The 17094-nt window shown below is 41.0% G+C and overlaps 1 protein-coding gene across 2 annotated transcripts in view; it reads left to right on the top strand.

Annotated features, from left to right (window-relative positions):
• Window positions 1–17094, top strand: part of col27a1 (collagen type XXVII alpha 1 chain) — a 323681-nt gene that overhangs the window by 92146 nt on the left and 214441 nt on the right. For both annotated transcript variants that reach the window (XM_033048904.1, XM_033048906.1), the window contains exons 8-9: window positions 5514–5558; window positions 12551–12604. In XM_033048904.1, coding sequence (XP_032904795.1) covers window positions 5514–5558; window positions 12551–12604 — 99 coding nt within the window. The remainder of the gene's footprint in view (window positions 1–5513; window positions 5559–12550; window positions 12605–17094) is intronic.

The raw sequence follows: 17094 nt of genomic DNA, 5'->3' as shown, positions 1-17094 counted from the left end.
GGACATTTCTTCCTTTCTTCTCAAATTCAGGATGGTCTCCATGGAAATCTCATCCACTCATTTTACTCCTTCTAAATGTGATGTCATTTGACTGCATTGCAAAATAAATAATGTTAACTTCACTCAAAGTACATATACCAAAGCAAATTAACCCAGTGGTATTTAATAGAAGTGTTTTTAAAACATTTTGCAGAGCTTATATTTGTATATAAGTTCGGGCTTATACATAAAGTAAAAGCTTTGGGATTGCTATCTCTACTATAGTGAAATACTAGACATGCACATGCTGTTTCTGGTCCTAATGTTATGACAGTGGATACATCTGTTTATTATTTCCTGAGATCTTATTTTAACAGACAATTCAATGGAAATCAGTGAATTAATTACTGGCTACAAGCATTGATCTGAGCAATAGAATTTGAGAAGTATCTGAAACAGATTTTTTTCTGGAGCATTTCCTAAGATTATCGAATGCAAAATTTATTGCAATTATCATTCAGTAATATGAAATTGCTAATGATCACACTAGATAATTTATATAAATCTGCGAGAGCTTCCCCATAGAACATCACAAATTCCTGTTTGCCCATGAATGAATTCCATTGATAATTGCTGGCAAAGGGGCTAATTGGATCCTCTTAATGGAGTGCTGGCGGATATTGAATGTCACTTGAAAACATCTGACTAGTTAATAAATTACTTCTTTGTAGTCTGCTGGGATTTTACAGTTATCTAATTTTGATATTTCATTGACCAACTGAATTCTTAGTTACAGAGCTAATTAACTATTTCACTTTATTTCATCATAGAATCATGGAACTGTTCTGGCAGAGAAGGAAGCTATGTACCTTCAAGTAGAATAATCCTATTTGTCCAGTTTCCTTTTCAAAAAACCCAAGAATTATTCAGTAATATGTCTGCCCAAATTTTCAAAGAGTTTGCTTTTAAATAGTGAAACCTATTATATATTAGACAATTTAACATGATCTAACATCATACATTTTGCTAAAAACAGTTTGAGAGAAATTTCTGCATATTAATTAGTTTAAGGACTACAACAATTATAGGGAGCTTGTAAATGATCAAATAATATTAAGAGGTAGACAAAAATGCTGGAGAAACTCAGCGGGTGAGGCAGCATCTGTGGAGCGAAGGAAATAGGCAACGTTTTGGGTCAAGACTCGAATTATTAAGACAGCATATATTAAGACAGCATATGTGCATAACACGGACTTATTGAGATGCTCTTCATTTAACTTTTGATAATGCATGCTACGTTGGTTTATCAAACAATGGTAGAAACTGCAATCTGAAAGAAATGAAGGGCAAAGAGGATCAAGTTTGTGTCAAGCATACAAACCCATTGGTTTGCAGCATATTCATCCTATCACTTTTAGAGGAAATCAAATCGATTTCAGAACTATCCTTATCTTAGCCATGAATCGTAGAAAACGTGGCACAACGCTCTAAAGTAAATGCCATTATTGCTCCACCAATCGTTTATGAAGCCAACATTTAACATCTACAACACATTTCCCACCACACATAAAAACACATGGCACTCTTCAGTCTGTTTGTTCTTATTGCCGTAATTCAATCCCTCTTCATCAAATATGTAATTTCCATAGGTTTTGTGGTCGTGCATCTGATGCACATATGTATCCATAAAAACAATTTCCAAGAAACATTTAACCCAATTGAATAGCATTATATTCATTTTGTATTCAAGGACTGCATCTGTAACCCAGGGTGACTAATTTCTTCACCAAATGACTTTGTAAAACATTGTTAGCCAATTCCACACAAGATTGGATTGTTGTGATCTTCAAATGTGGAAAACACACATACAGTGCCCTCCATAATGTTTGGGACAAAGACCCATCATTTATTTATTTGCCTCTGTACTCCACAATTTGAGATTTGTAATAGAAAAAAATCACATGTGGTTCAAGTGCACATTGTCAGATTTTAATAAAGGCCATTTTTATATATTTTGGTTTCACCATGTAGAAATTACAGCAGTGTTTGTACATTGTCCCCCCATTTCAGGGCACCATAATGTTTGGGACACAGCAATGTCATGTAAATGAAAGTGGTCATGTTTAGTATTTTGTTGCATATCCTTTGCATGCAATGACTACTTGAATGGTGGCGGCGCGACTCGTTGCAGCGACTCGTTGCAGCGGCCCCTACAGCCTGTCTGTCTTTTTTTAATTTTTGTCTAGTTAAATGTAGTGTTTGTGTTTTTTTAAGCTTGGTTTTAAATGTGTATATGTGGGGGGCGGGGGGGGGGGGAGGGGGAAACCGTTTTAAATCTCTTCCCTGTTCGGGAGACCCGACCTTTTCCCTGTTCGGGAGACCCGACCTTTTCCCTGTCGGGTCTCCGTTGTCGTTGGGGCCTAGCACCGTGGAGCGGCCTCCAGCCTGAACGACCCGGGGGCTCGGGAGACTGCGGATCTGCGGACTACTCACCATCGTGGGGCTGGCCGGCCTCGGCGCGTGGGGAGCGGTGGTGACTCGCTGCTGCGACTCGATTCCTGGGGCTCGGAGGCTCCAGCAACACAGCCGCAGGTCCGGTGGACTGGGACATCGGGAGCTCACGGGTCCGGGGGGAGAGAGTGACCGCTTCCCGGAGCTCCCGCAACGCGACTTCTCCAGCCCGTGTCGCGGGGTTGGAACGACCCGGAGCGGGGTCATACATCGCCCGGCACGGCTTCATGGCCGTGGGACTCACCATCGCACGCTGGGGCTCCGACCTTGTACTTTCAGACCGGGAGCGGGGCCGTAAATCGCCCCGCGCGGCCTAAAATGGCCCTGGGACTTATCATCACCCGCCTGGGGCTTGGACATCGGGAGAGACATGGCGAGCAGGGGAGAGAAAAGACTTTGCCTTCCATCACAGTGGGTTCACTGTGATGGATGTTTGTGTGAACTTAATTGTGTGTATGTCTGTAGGACATTGTTTTTGTTTGTATGGCTGTGGAAACAAAATTTCGTTTGAGTCTCACTGGGGCTCAAATGACAATAAATTTGTATTGTTATTGTTATTGAATTCTGTGGTTCATGGACAGCACCAGTTGCTGGATGTCTTCTCTGGTGATGCTCTGCCAGGCCTGTATTGCAGCCATCTTTAGCTCGTGCTTGTTTTGGGGGTAGTCCCCTTCAGTTTTCTCTTCAGCATATAAAAGGCATGCTCAAATGGGGTCAGATTGGGTGATTGACTTGGCCACTCAAGAATTGAGGTAATTTTTTCGTTTTGAAGAACTCCTTTGTTGCTTTAGCAGTATGTTTGGAATCATTGTCTTGCTGCCAATGAGTTTTGAGGCATTTGTTTGAACTTGAGCAGATAGGATGTGTCTATACACTTCAGAATTCAATATGCTACTACCATCAGCAGTTGTATCATCAATGAAGATAAGTGAGCCAGTACCTTCAGCAGCCATACATGCCCAGTCCATAATACCCCCAGTTCCTTCTTGGGCAATTCCTTCTCTCCTCCATACTTTGCTCTTGCCATCACTCTGATATAAGTGAATCTTCATCTCATCTGTCCACAAGACCTTTTTCCAGAACTGTGGTTGCTCTTTTAAGTACTTCTTGGCAAACTGTAACCTGGCCATCCTATTTTTGTGGCTAACCAGTGGTTTGCATCTTGCCGTGTAGCCTCTGTATTTCTGTTCATGAAGTCTTCTGCGGACAGTGGTCATTGACAAATCCACACCTGACTCCTGAAGAGTGTTTCTGATGTCGGACAGGTGTTTGAAGATTTTTCTTTATTATAGAGAGAATTCTTCTGTCATCAGCTGTGGAGGTCTTCCTTGGCCTGTCAGTCCCTATGCGATTAGTAAGCTCACCAATGCTCTCTTTCTTCTTAATGATGTTCCAAACAGTTGATTTTGGTAAGCCTAAGGTTTGACTGATGTCTCTAACAGTTTGATTCTTTTTTCTCAGTCTCATAATGGTTTCGTTTCTTTGATTTTATTGGCACAACTTTGATCCTCATGTTGATATACAGAAATAAAAGTTTCCAAAGGTGATGGGAAGACTGGAGGATAGACTGGGTGCTGAGAGTTCTCTTAAGGGGTTGTCCCACTTGGGCAACCTAATTGACGAGTTTAGAAGAGTTCGAAAAAATTACATGTTGAAGACCTCCTTCGACTATGTAGAAGACCTTCTTCGACCTCCTTCGACTATGTTGAAGACCAGGTTCGACTAGCTACGACTAGCTACGACTAACTTCGGGAAAATTGGGCACCAAATAGTGGAGAGTGAAGACGACCTCCTTCGATCTCCTTCGACCTCCCTTCGACCTCCATTCGACTATGATGAAGAATATCTATGGCTACCTTCGACTACCTTCAACTACCCTCAATTATCTACGACTAACATGCCGACGTACTACAACCTACTACGACTAAACCTATGAGTAAAAATGTATCGATTTTTTCCATAGTGACTTTTTTTACTCGTGGGCATTTTTTAACATATGGAAAAAAACCGCCGCAACCTAGCTGAGGCCTTGAGTACGCGGAGACCACTCTCGATCATGAAGGAGAGTTACAAAGACCTCCTACGACCTCGTGTCGACCATGCTGCGAGTATGAATCGAGGGCAAACTCGCCAGAATTCGCGGATTAGGTCGCCCAAGTGGGACAGGCCCTTTATACCTGCAGTAAGGAGGCAATTAAACACACCTGAGCAATTACAAACACCTGTGAAGCCATGTGTCCCAAACATTATGGTGCCCTGAAATGGGGGGACTATGTATAAACATAGCTGTAATTTCTACATGGTGAAACCAAAATGTATAAAAATGGCCTTTAATAAATGGCTTTGTAGAGTCCAGGTGGGCTGCCTTTGTAGAGTCCACAGTGGGGAACTGAGGCTTTATAAGGCAGTGTAATGACTGCATTTAAAGTATTATGAACAGCCTTGGGCCCCCTATCTGAGGAGGGATGAGCTGGTAATGGAGAGAGTCCAGAGGAGGTTTACGAGAATGATCCCGGAGATGGGTAAACGTATGATCAGCTTTTGGCTCTTGACCTGTACTTGCTGGAGGTTAGAAGGGTGGGGGGGGGGGGGATCATAGAATCTTACTGAAAGGCCTGGATAGAGTGGATGTGGAGAGGATGTGTGCTCTAGTGAAAGAGTCCAGACGCAGAGGGCCCAGCCTCAGAATAAAAGTACATATCTTTAGAAAGGAGATAAGGAGGAATTTATTTCATCAGAGGGCTATGAATATGTGGAATTCATTGTCACAGAAGGCTGGAGGCCAAGTCACTGGTTAGTTTTAAAGCGGGGATTGACAAGTTCCTGATTAGTAAAGGTGTCAAAGGTTATGATGAGAGGGCAGGAGAATGGGGTTGAGAGGGAAAGATGATTGAATGGCAGAGTAGACACGATGGGCTGAATGGCCTGATTCTGCTCCTCCGGCTTATGAACTTGTGTGTTTATGCATATACTTTGGTGAACTTTCTTTTACAAACTAAGTTATATTGTTTTCTTTCATTTAGGGACTGAGGGGTTACCCTGGATCACCTGGCCATCCCGGAGAACCAGTGAGTGTTCACTTCCCTTTACACTTAGTGATGCCATCTGTATTTTTGAATACAATGTATAAGAATGAAATTCCGTAAAATGCAATATTAACCATTTCAATTCCCTGTATTAATTGTTTTTCTCTCCATGTCTGCATCTATAATTCAAACTGATTATATCCTACATTAAACCATATAAACCCCAGTGATCCCTGTGCATATTTGTGACAAAATAATTTTTTTGCATGTACGAAATCATCACTCTTTATTTCTTCTACAACCCAAAGACATTATGTCATTTTTCGCAAGGTGGAGACATCTCCTATTAAAGATTTAACATCCAAAAGGAATCACTTAGCTGCATTGCTATTCTGATGGTCTTTTGCTGCTTGGGTATCAATTTCAACATACCTAGTTTGGGCACCGGTTGCAAACAGCCATGCTGAAGAATATCTTCATAGTTTGCCAGCAGAGGCCAAGGATAGATAAAATCGTGGAAGAGAAAACCAGCCTGACATTTTCAAAGATTAATTTAAAGATATACATTTAAAACAAATGAAAGCATTTCAGCGTTTTTACTTATGAATGATCGAATATAACTAGGAACAGTGTTGTCAGCCATTGTCCTTTAGTTTCTGTAAATTTTAAAGGTAATTTTGGTAAGTAAATCTTCTGAGAAATTGCTCTGTGGACATGGTGTCAGCTTTTCAGTCACCCCATAAAAAAGGTATGTGGTTTAACTTTGCGCTCTTTAATAAGGAAGCCGACCTATAAAGAGAAACTGACAAAAATGTCAGAAGGAAAGGATAGTTTCTTCATCTAAACTGTCCCACAGCTTGTGATGCCCTGTGCATTGTGATGCAAATAAACTCCACCCATTCAAAGCCACATAACTTAGGAAAGGCAGAAGTGGGGAAATCTGTGCATCTGTCCGATAAAAATAAATTATTGGCTTAACTATAGTTCAAAACAAATAGATTCTGCTAATCTATTATGTGCATCAACTACCTCTTCTGGCAGCTCATTCCAAAATGTTACCTTAACCCTATGTCCTCTGGTTCTTGAATTCCCTATCCCAAGGAACAACCGCTCTGCATTCACCCTTTCTATTCCCTTCAGGATTTTATGGTCCTCTGTAAGATCACCCTTGCCTTGCCTTCTGTGCACCAAGGAATAAAGTCTTAGATTTCCCAACATTTCCCTATAGATAGGTCCTTGCGTTCAGGCAATAGGTATTATGATATTAAAAAGGAACTTGCTAAAGTTGATTGGAGTAGTTTACGAACAAAGGGACGTCTGAAAAGTGTGTGATTATGAGAGTTCAGGGCATGCATGTTCCTGTTAGAGTGAAGGTCAAGGCAGGTGAGAGTAAGGAAGCTTGGATGACAAGAGTCATTGAGGTTCTGGTAAGGAAAAAGATGGAGACATGGGACAGGTATAGGCCACTGGGATCAAGTGTATCCATGTGTGGAGCGTCTGGAGATGTGCAAAGTCCTCAATGTGTATTTCTCTTCCGGTTTTACCATGGGGAAAAAACATGAAAACTGGGGAACTTGGAATAGTTAGTAGAGATATCTTGAGTCCATATTATGGTTGAGGAGGTGCTGGACATCCAAAGGCATATGAAGGTAGATATATCTCGCAGGCTTGATCAGATGTGTGTGAAGCTAGAGATGAAACTGCAGGAGCCCTGACTAAGATATATGAATCATCAGTAGACACTGCTGAGGTGATGGAAGACCGGAAGGTGGCTAATGTTGTTCTTCTATTTAAGAAGAGCAACATGGAAAAGCCTGGGAACTATAGACCAGTGAGCCGAACATCTATGGTTGGCAAGTTACTGTAGAGGATTCTGAGGCATAAGGTATATGTACATTTGGATTGTTTCCATGGTTTTGTACATGAGAGATTGTATCTTACCAATATGATTGAGGTTTTTGAAGAAGTAAATGTAAAAGATTGACAAAGTAAAGCCATAAATGTTGTCTATATGTATTTTAGTAAGATATTCAATAAGTTTCCACACGATGGGCTGCTCTGGAAGGTTAGGATCCAGGGAGAGATAGCCGACTCAATAGAGAATTGGCTCCAAGGAAGGAAGCAGAGGGTAATGGTGGAAAGATGCTTTTCAGACTGGAGACCTGTAACGTGGTATGCCTAGTCTAGTGATCATTGCTGGGCCCATTGCTGTTTGTGGTTTATATCAGCCATTTGGATGAGAATGTACAAGGCATGATTAGTAAGTTTGCAGATGACACTAAATTGGGTGATATTGTAGATAGTGAAGACAGTTATCAAAAATTACAACACTCCTTAATCATTTGGGCAAGTGGGCTGTGGAATGGCTTATGGAGAATGCAGATAAGTGCGAGGTATTGCATTTTGGAAAGTCAAACCAGGGCAGGACCTTCACAGTGATTGGCAGAACTCTGAGGAGTGCTGTGGAGCCGAGGGCTCCAGGAGTACAGGCACATGGTTCCCTGAAAGTGGTCACTGGTAGACAGGATGGTCAAGAAGGATTTCAATACATTGCTCTTCATCAGTCAGTATTGAGTATAGAAGTTAGACGTCTTGTTACAGATGTACAACATTTGGGTGAAGTAGCATTTGGAGTATTATGTTCACTTTTGGTCACCTGCTATAGGAAGGATGTCATTAAACTGAAAAGAGTACAGAGAAGATTTATGTGGATGTTGCCAGAACTCGAGAGTCTGAGCAATAGGGTGAGATTGAGCAACCTAGGACTATCCCTTGGAGCACAGGAGGCTGAGGTGATCTTATAGAATATAAAATCATGAGGGGAATAAGTAGGATTAATGCACAGAGTATTTTACCCAGTAGAGGAATCAAGAGCTGAGGACATAGTGTTAAGGGGAGACGGGAAAGATTTAATAAGGTAAACAAACCCCGTCTATCCAGTCTCCACTCATAACTGAAATGTTACATCCCAGGAAATATACTGGTGAATCTTTTCTGCACCCTCTCTAGTGCTATCACGTCCTTCCTACACTGTGGCAAGCAGAACTGCAATGAAAATCTCAACTTGGTTCCATTTATATATAAAGTATCCTGCAAAAGGACTTCAGGTGAAATTATAGTAAATATATTTGATTTTTGTTCTGGACTGTAATGAATAACTTAAATTGCACTTAAATAGGTGTCTAGAAGTAAATTCTAATTGGAGATGAGCAAACAAGTTAGAATCTGCTTACAAACTTTGGTAAACAAATTAAAAGTATGTATGTGGCACAAACGTAACTGTACGGTTTGGGTTCATATCACAAATGACCAGCTCTCTGTCAGTTTTCTTATACTACAGCTGTCTTATTTATTGGAAAGATGATTTTTAAAACCATTTCCATATGCATTTGATGCGTAGGGGATCGTGTATGTATGAATGAATGTGCTGTAAATGCAGGGAATGTTGGACAATTTATCATTAGATGCATTTGCACTTCTAGGAATTTTTGGCAGGAATTAGACTTGATTAGATCCAGCTGCTTTTAGATGAACGTTGGATCAATTTTTTTTAAAAGCTCTAACAAATATTTTGTATTCAGCTTTAACAAAAAAATAATAAAATATTTAAATGAATGAAAATACTGAAATTCCTACCAAAGGATTTTTAACCTTGCAAAAAAAAAAAAATTTAAAAAAATCTGTATCACATTATTTGATAACCCATTCTATTGGTTTTTTTTTTAACCATCAGGATTGCAAGTGGTTAATGTAGAAACTACAACATGAATACAATTGTTTCTTATTGTGTTGGTCAGACTTTTAAATGCTCTTTAATGTAATCATTTAGGTCAACGGTATTTATTCCTTGTGTGAGGCCTAAGTAAATGTGCAAAGAAAATTGCATTTATTTGAACTGAAATATTTGTTCTGCTGAAAATTCATTATGCATGTTCCCATCTCCAATATGAATATTTCACTCAAAGTTCTCTCAATGACAAATAGTGCTTGTCATTATTTATGTGCAAATGTTATAGCAACTACAGTTGAGATCAGATGCAAGACTAAACAAAAATATGAAAGTTATTATGTGAGATGGACTATTCTACTTATTAAGTTCGCAATAATAATAAACTTATATTGGAAAGTAATGAGTGGCATTTCGTTCCTGTATTTCCCCATTAAATATGGGCTAAACTCACCACAGAAAGCTAGGGATTGTCCATTATACACCATTAATGGTGTAATCACTGGTGTTTACTGTTTAAAAAAAAAAAAGACAAAGTGCTGGAGTAACTCAGTGGGTCAGGCAGCAGCCCCAGAAAACATGGACAGGTGATGTTTCGGGTCAGGACCCTTCTTCCGACTGATTTGCTGTAACTCACTCTCTCTGTCTGTGATATTTTATTGGACAAATGTGAAGGCTTATTTCTTCTGGGTTTTTTTATTGGAGAAAAATGTAATTCAAAGTTTCTCTCTCCTTTCTTAATCCTGCCTTTCTTTTGCTTACTCTTTCTCGTACCAATAGCTGATTTGATATTGATTCCACCATTGTATTGTACATTTCTGTGTTTGAGTCTATACAGAAAAGTCAATAATTAAATATTGCACAAAGATTGTAACACGATCAATAAAAATCTAAAAACTAAAATGGCTGCATCTGCACTAGGAGAGAAAAATATCCTGGTCTGTTGTATGATTAAATGGATACTCCTAATATGTGATTTAGGAAGAACTATTTTAAACTTTCATGACTCATTATTGTTGAGAATCAGATTAAAGTCAACATTCTTCCAAATATTTCATTCTGTAATTTGCATGCTTTCTATTTTCCAGCTCTTTTTGGTTGAAATTGAAATTGAAATTGATTTTATTAGAGACAGTGCATATTAATAAACATTTACATGTAATACGCAAGATTGTAGCCAGTAGCTAATTTCCATCTTTAGTCCCAAACAAGGTAAACACATCCCAAACAAGGTAAAAACAAAAGACAAAAACAAAACAAAACAATATGGTTTAGCCTGCAGTCATAACATAGAATAAATAACAAACACTCAACACAGTTTAAAGTCCCAAAGTCATTGTCTCTTCCCTCCTTGCTCTCCCTCTGCGCTGAGGCAATCCAAGCCTCCGATGTTGTGACCCCGCCGGGTGATGGTAGGTAAGTCCCGCAGGCTGAATCCGAGCTCCACAAACGGGCCGGTTCAAACTCCGCAGCCGGGGCGGTCGAAGCTGCCGAAGCTGCCGTCCTCCAGTCCAGCGGACGCAGCTGTAGTTGCGGGAGCTCCGAAAAACAGAACTCGAGCTCCCGATGATGTCGTCCACTGGCCCACTGGCCCGCGGCCGAGCCTCTGAGGCTCCAAAGTCGGGTCGGAAGTTGTGTCGCACCGCAACCACAGCCCCGAAGTCGGCCAGGCTCGCGTTGGTAAGTCCTGGCTCTGCTCCACAGCCTCCACAGCCTCGAGGTCGGTCGCAGTTGGAGGCCGCCAGCTCCGCGATAGGCCTCAGCGCAGACGGACACGGAGACGGGGGATACGGCAGGAAAGGTCGCATCCCCCCGAAGGAAGAGTCAAAAAACATATTACACCCACCCCCCCTCACATACACAGCTAAATAAACCGAAATAAACTGTAAAAACAGGACAAAAGAAAACAAAAAACAGAAAAGACAAACGGACTGCAGGCGAGCCGCAGCTGCAAGGCAGCGCAGCCACTCCCACATACAAGCACTATTTGTCATTGAGAGAACTTTGAGTGAAATATTCATATTGGAGATGGGAACATGCATAATTCAAGAAAATGTCCTTGTTTCAGCAGAAGCTTATTATAGGACCTTTTGAAAAAAATTGGTGCTATCATCATGTTACTTCTAACAGTGGTTGAAACAGAAGCATTTCAATTATACTTAGCATGTCTATCAATTTTAAGACATCTGGATACAGTGATGTCATGTCAGTCACCGCTAATAATATTTTGTGAGTGTTTCTGTTGGCAAACTTGAGTCTTAATGGTGAATCAACCATTTGCATTGTCTTGACAATAATAGATTTCCATCTCTTTGGCAATCTTTTTCTGTGTTTGGATGCTACACTGTTCTGGAGTATGTATTAAAGCAAAACAAAAGTAGAAAAACACAATAACTGTTGGGGATATTAGCAAACACAGGGAACACATTTGTATAGCATTTTCCTGAATGCCATTTTAGTGAATCAGTAAGAAAAGAATGGTCCCTGTATTAAATAGCCTGCATTAATGCTAAAATTAAGCAGGCAAACAGAAGAATGTCATCCAAAGGTTTTGAGCATTCGTAAGTTAATGCAATTAACAGTAATTTCCAGACTATTCTCCATGGAAATTGGTTCAGTGCTTAAGTGATTCTGAACGGCTTTTAATGTAACACAACTGCAGACTCTGTGGTGAGCTGAAGCCAGGCCAAATCTATTCCAGTTCTCAAGAGAAACGTTAAGAAGTAGGGTGCAACAAATTTGGAACATATATCCTGGTCAATTTTAGATGGCATTGATCAGCTCAATTTATTAGTGATACATAATCACCCCACTCGGACTTCACAGTGGGACCAATATAGATTAGATCATGTTTTTTAAATATTATTCCAGATGACTTGGACCAATCTGAGTCTGTTAAATTAAGAATAGTTATTTGCTATGGAATCATGCCTCATGGGTTGAACTGAAACATGAATTCCTTGGAACAAGGGACATCCTAGAAATGAAAGCCAAATTTTTACACTGAATCATGCTGCACTTGGCAGAGAGCTTCTTTAATTGTATGCATGCATGAATACCATGTCAGTAACACATCTGGAAAATAGTTTTTAAAGACATTTACTCGAGAATGTGTAAAGCTGTAATCCCAACTGCAACATTTCATTACTTTTTCATGATAAAATAAAAGTTAGTGTTGAAAATAAATTAAAAAATACTTAAATCTTAATATTGAATATTGAAACAAAATAAAGCCTAAAATGCTAGTCCCAGTTTGGCGATCTCTCCAGTGATCTTATTGGTAACATTGTCCTCCTCTTTCTAACAGGGGGAACGTGGACCAGATGGAAGCCGAGGTGCCAAAGGTTATCCTGGCAGGCAGGTGCAGTAAATCTTCTCGTGCCGTGCAGTTTAATACAGATAAAATGTTCATTTTGCAAAGCTTGTTTACTTAAGATTTTACTGAATCATCCAAAAGAACACATTAATGTATGGTGGTTGACCTTATTTTGCATATAGCTTTCTGTTAAACATTTCAAAATGGGAAAATGAATTATTAGTTCAACTGACTACTAATGACAATTGATTTTCTAAGCTCTCTCCTAATCTCGGGTCACACAGTTATAAACTAGCAACAGAAAGTGCAAGATGAAAAGTTACCAAATTATACTATAAATATGATTTTGCAAAGAATTTCCTTCTAAATTATGATGCAATGAGATCAAATTTAAATCACATTTCTTTCTGTACTATTTAATGGAGGCAAAAACAATAAGGCAGCAGATGCCTTAAGGGGCTGTCCCACTTGGGCGAGCTAATTGGCGAGTTTAGAAGAGTTTAGACATTGAAAAATTGTCATGTTGAAGACCTCCTTCGACTATGTAGAAGACCACCTTCGACCTCCTTCGACTATGTTGAAGAATAGCGTCGACTAGCTACGACTAGCTATGACTAGCTACGACTAACTTCGGGAAAATTGGACACCGAATAGTGGAGAGTGAAGACGACCTCCTTCGATCTCCTTCGACCTCCCTTCGACTATGATGAAGATTATCTACGACTACCTTCGACTTCCTTTAACTATCTTTGACTACCCTCGATTACCTACGACTAACATGCCGACCTACTATGACTAAAGTCCTCAGGCTGCGCTGGTTGGAGCTCCGACTCGGGCGATCTCGGATCCCAGGCTCCGCGGTGTTTTAAATCCAGCGCCGCTCGCAGCCACAGCTCCTCGGATGTTAGAGTCGGCAGTCACAGCACCCTATCGCACGGCAACCCGTGTAGGGCATCGCCCGCTCCGTGATGGTGTCCCAGCGCTGTACCGCCGCCAAAGCTGGGGTTCCAGCCGGTCCCGACAGGAAACGCCGCTCCAGACCGATGGTAGGCCGCGACGGAAGGGGCGATGAAGCAGCTCGGAGGGAAGCCGCCTCTCCGACCAGGTAGGGGCTACGAAGTTTCCCCCTTCCCCTCCCCCCCCACCCACCACATAAAAGACTAGAAGACCTCCAAAACAAACACTTTTAACTCACTAAAAATTAACAAAAGGGTGAAAGGACTAAAAGCTGCTGGCAGGTCAGCTATACTCGACGGCGCCCCCTTACAAGGTCCATTTTTTATCATCAATCTACACACAATGAAGAAGCAAAAACAGGTGTTTAGAAATTTTGGAAAGTAATTAAAAATAAATAACTGAAATATCACATTTACATAAATATTCAGACCCTTTGCTATGACACTCAAAATTGAGCTTAGGTGCATCTTGTTTCTACAACATTGATTGGAGTCCACCAGTGGTAAATTAAATTGAGTGTACATGATTTGGAAAGGCACACACCTGTCTATATAAGGTCCCACAGTTGACAGTGCATGTCAGAGCAAAAACCAAGCCATGAAGACAAAGGAATTGTCCGTAGTCCTCCGAGACAGGATTGTGTCGAGACACATCTGTGGAAGGGTATAAAATAATTTCTGCAGCATTGCAGGTCCCGAAGAGCACAGTGGCCTCCGTCATTCTTAAATGGAAGAACTTTGGAACCACCAGGACTCTTCATAGAGCTGGCCGCCCGGCCAAACTGAGCAATCGGGGGAGAAGGTGGTGACCAAGAACCCGATGGTCACTCTGACAGAGCTCCAGAGTTCCTTTGTGGAGATGGTAGAACCTTCCGGAAGGACAACTATATCTGCAGCACTCCACCAATCAGGCCTTTATGATAGAGTGGCCAGACAGAAACCACTCCTCAGTAAAAGGCACATGACAGCCCACTTGGTGTTTGCCAAAAGGCACCTAAAGGACTCTCAGACCATGAGAAACAAGATTCTCTGGTCTGATGAAACCAAGATTGAACTCTTTGGCCTGAATGTCAAGCATCACATCTGGAGGAAACCAGCCGCCATTCATCACCTGGCCAATACCATACCTACGGTGACGCATGGTGGTGGCAGGAACTGGGAGACTAGTCAGGATTAAGGGAAATAACAATGGTGCAAAGTACAGAGAGATCCTTGATGAAAACTTGCTCCAGAGCATTCTGGACCTCACACTGGGGCGGAGGTTCACCTTCCAACAGGACATTGACCCTAAGCACACAGCCTAGACAACGCAAGAATGGCTTTGTGACAAGTCTGTGAATGTCCTTGAGTGACCCAGCCAGAGCCCGGACTTGAATCCGATCGAACATCTCTGGACCTGAAAATAACTGTGCATCAACGCTCCCCATCCAACCTGACAGAGCTTGAGATGATCTGCAGAGAGGAATGGGAGAAATTACCCAAACACAGGTGTGCCAAGCTTGTAACGTCATACCCATGAAGTCTTGAGGCTGTAATCACTGCCAAAGGTGCCTCAACAAAGTACTGAGTAAAGGGTCTGAATACTTATGTAAATGTGATATTTCAGTTATTTATTTTTAATTACTTTGCAAAAATTTCTAAACACCTGTTTTCACTTTTTTATTATGGGGTATTGCGTATAGATTGATGATAATAAAAAATAATTTAATTCATTTTAGAATAAGGTGGTAACGTCACAAAATGTGGATAAAGTGAATTATTTTACGGAAGCCAATTAACGTACAAACTTGCACATCTTTGGAATGTGGAAGGAAACTGGTGCCATCGGAGAAAACGCACGCAGTCACAGGAAGAATATACAAACTCTGTACAGATAGCATCCATCTCAGGATTGAACCCAGCTCTCAGGTGCCGTGAGGCAGCAACTCTACTGCTGCCCTTTCTGTTCCAAAAATACACTTTAAAATAGAAAATCCACTATTCCTCCATCGCGAGTTCGATCCTGACATGATCCCCCTGTGATATTATAGGGTCCTGTTGGGAACTGCCGTTTCCTCCTACTCCCCAAAGACATAATGGTAGATTAAACCACTACAGGTGAAACCCCTTTAGGGGAGAGAGGTGGCAAAACAAGGGCGTAGATGGGCTTGTGACAGAAGGTAAGTCAAAGGGGTAGATGGAAATATACATTAGGAGAATGGATTGTGGCCAGGCACAGATGCAATGGGCTTTCTGTTGCAGTAAATAAACAACTGACAAATATGGATACAGATTTGATACAGTAAATACTCATCCATTTGGCATTTATGAGCAATAACTACAGGAGTATAGTTATTTTGCTTTTGATTTTTGCATCAATATACATTTATGGACATAATAAATTGACATACCCCCAGTAAATATATAATGGAAAAAAATATAGTGAAATGCCTTTGGCATTTTTGTTGGTTTATTTTTAACTCATTCCTGGTTCTCTTTTCTTAGACACATACTCAAGTTGTTTGCTTCCGTACCCAGGACTTTATGCTTATTTATTTGAATAGGTCAATATTGGTGGAGTTCCAAATAGCTTCTAATGACCTCAATTTTTTCTTGGATTGTGTGTGTGGTTCTGTTAATTAGAAAAAGAATTACACAACATTCTGCAGTCAGTGCAATGGCAGAAATAATTTGGGGGGAAAAAAGTATTAAAGTATGTTGACTCTGGTATATTTGGAATATCTGTTGACAACCACGTGTTAGGCTGCTCTGGAAGGTTAGATCACATGAGATCCAAGAGAGTTAGCTAAGGGATAGAAAATTGGCCTCATGGAAGGAAGAATAGGGTGGAACGTTGCTTCTCAGACTGGAGGCCTATGACAAGTGGTGTGTTTCAGGGTTTGGTGCTGGGTCCATCACGGTTGGTTATCTCTATCAATGATTTGGATGAGAACATACATGGCAAGATGGCAAGTTTGCAGATGATACAAAAGAGGGTGGTATTGCCGATAGTGAAGATGGTTGTCAAAAATTGCAGCAGGATCTTGATCGGTTGGTCAGATGGGCTGAGGAATGGTTGATAGAATTTAACACAGAGAACTGTGAGATGTTGCATTTTGGGTTCTAGGAGTGAGGGTATATAGCTCATTGAAGGTGGTGTCACAGGTAGAAGGGGGTGGTCAAAAAGGCTTTTGGCACATTGACCTCTATCAGTCAGAATATTGAGTATAGAAGTTGGGAGGTCATGTTGCAGTTGTATAAGATGTTGCTGAGGCCATATTTAGAGTATTGTGTTCAGTGCTGGGCACCAGTGTGAGACCATAACTGTTGCACAGAAAATCAAAGTTCTCCCAATGCTGAAATTTTAACTAAATGCAGTAAAATGATGGAAAGACTCAGCTAGTCCTGGAGCATCTGTGAAACGAGAGACACTCATTACTTCAAACCTGGGATAGTAGGGAAGGTGAGAGAACGCTGGAGGAAGGGATGGGGCAAAGGAAATACTTCTGATAAGGTGAGGCCAGGGTCGCCGAGGTAATCCTGTTGTTCACTGAGCTGACTAGCTAATAAATTATGAGGGCAGCGAGAGACGGTGGGAAA

The sequence above is a fragment of the Amblyraja radiata genome, chromosome 32 (assembly GCF_010909765.2).
Source record: "Amblyraja radiata isolate CabotCenter1 chromosome 32, sAmbRad1.1.pri, whole genome shotgun sequence".
NCBI classification, from domain to species: domain Eukaryota; kingdom Metazoa; phylum Chordata; class Chondrichthyes; order Rajiformes; family Rajidae; genus Amblyraja; species Amblyraja radiata.
Note: the sequence above shows the minus strand (reverse complement) of the source record. Positions and strands in the feature narration are given on the sequence as shown.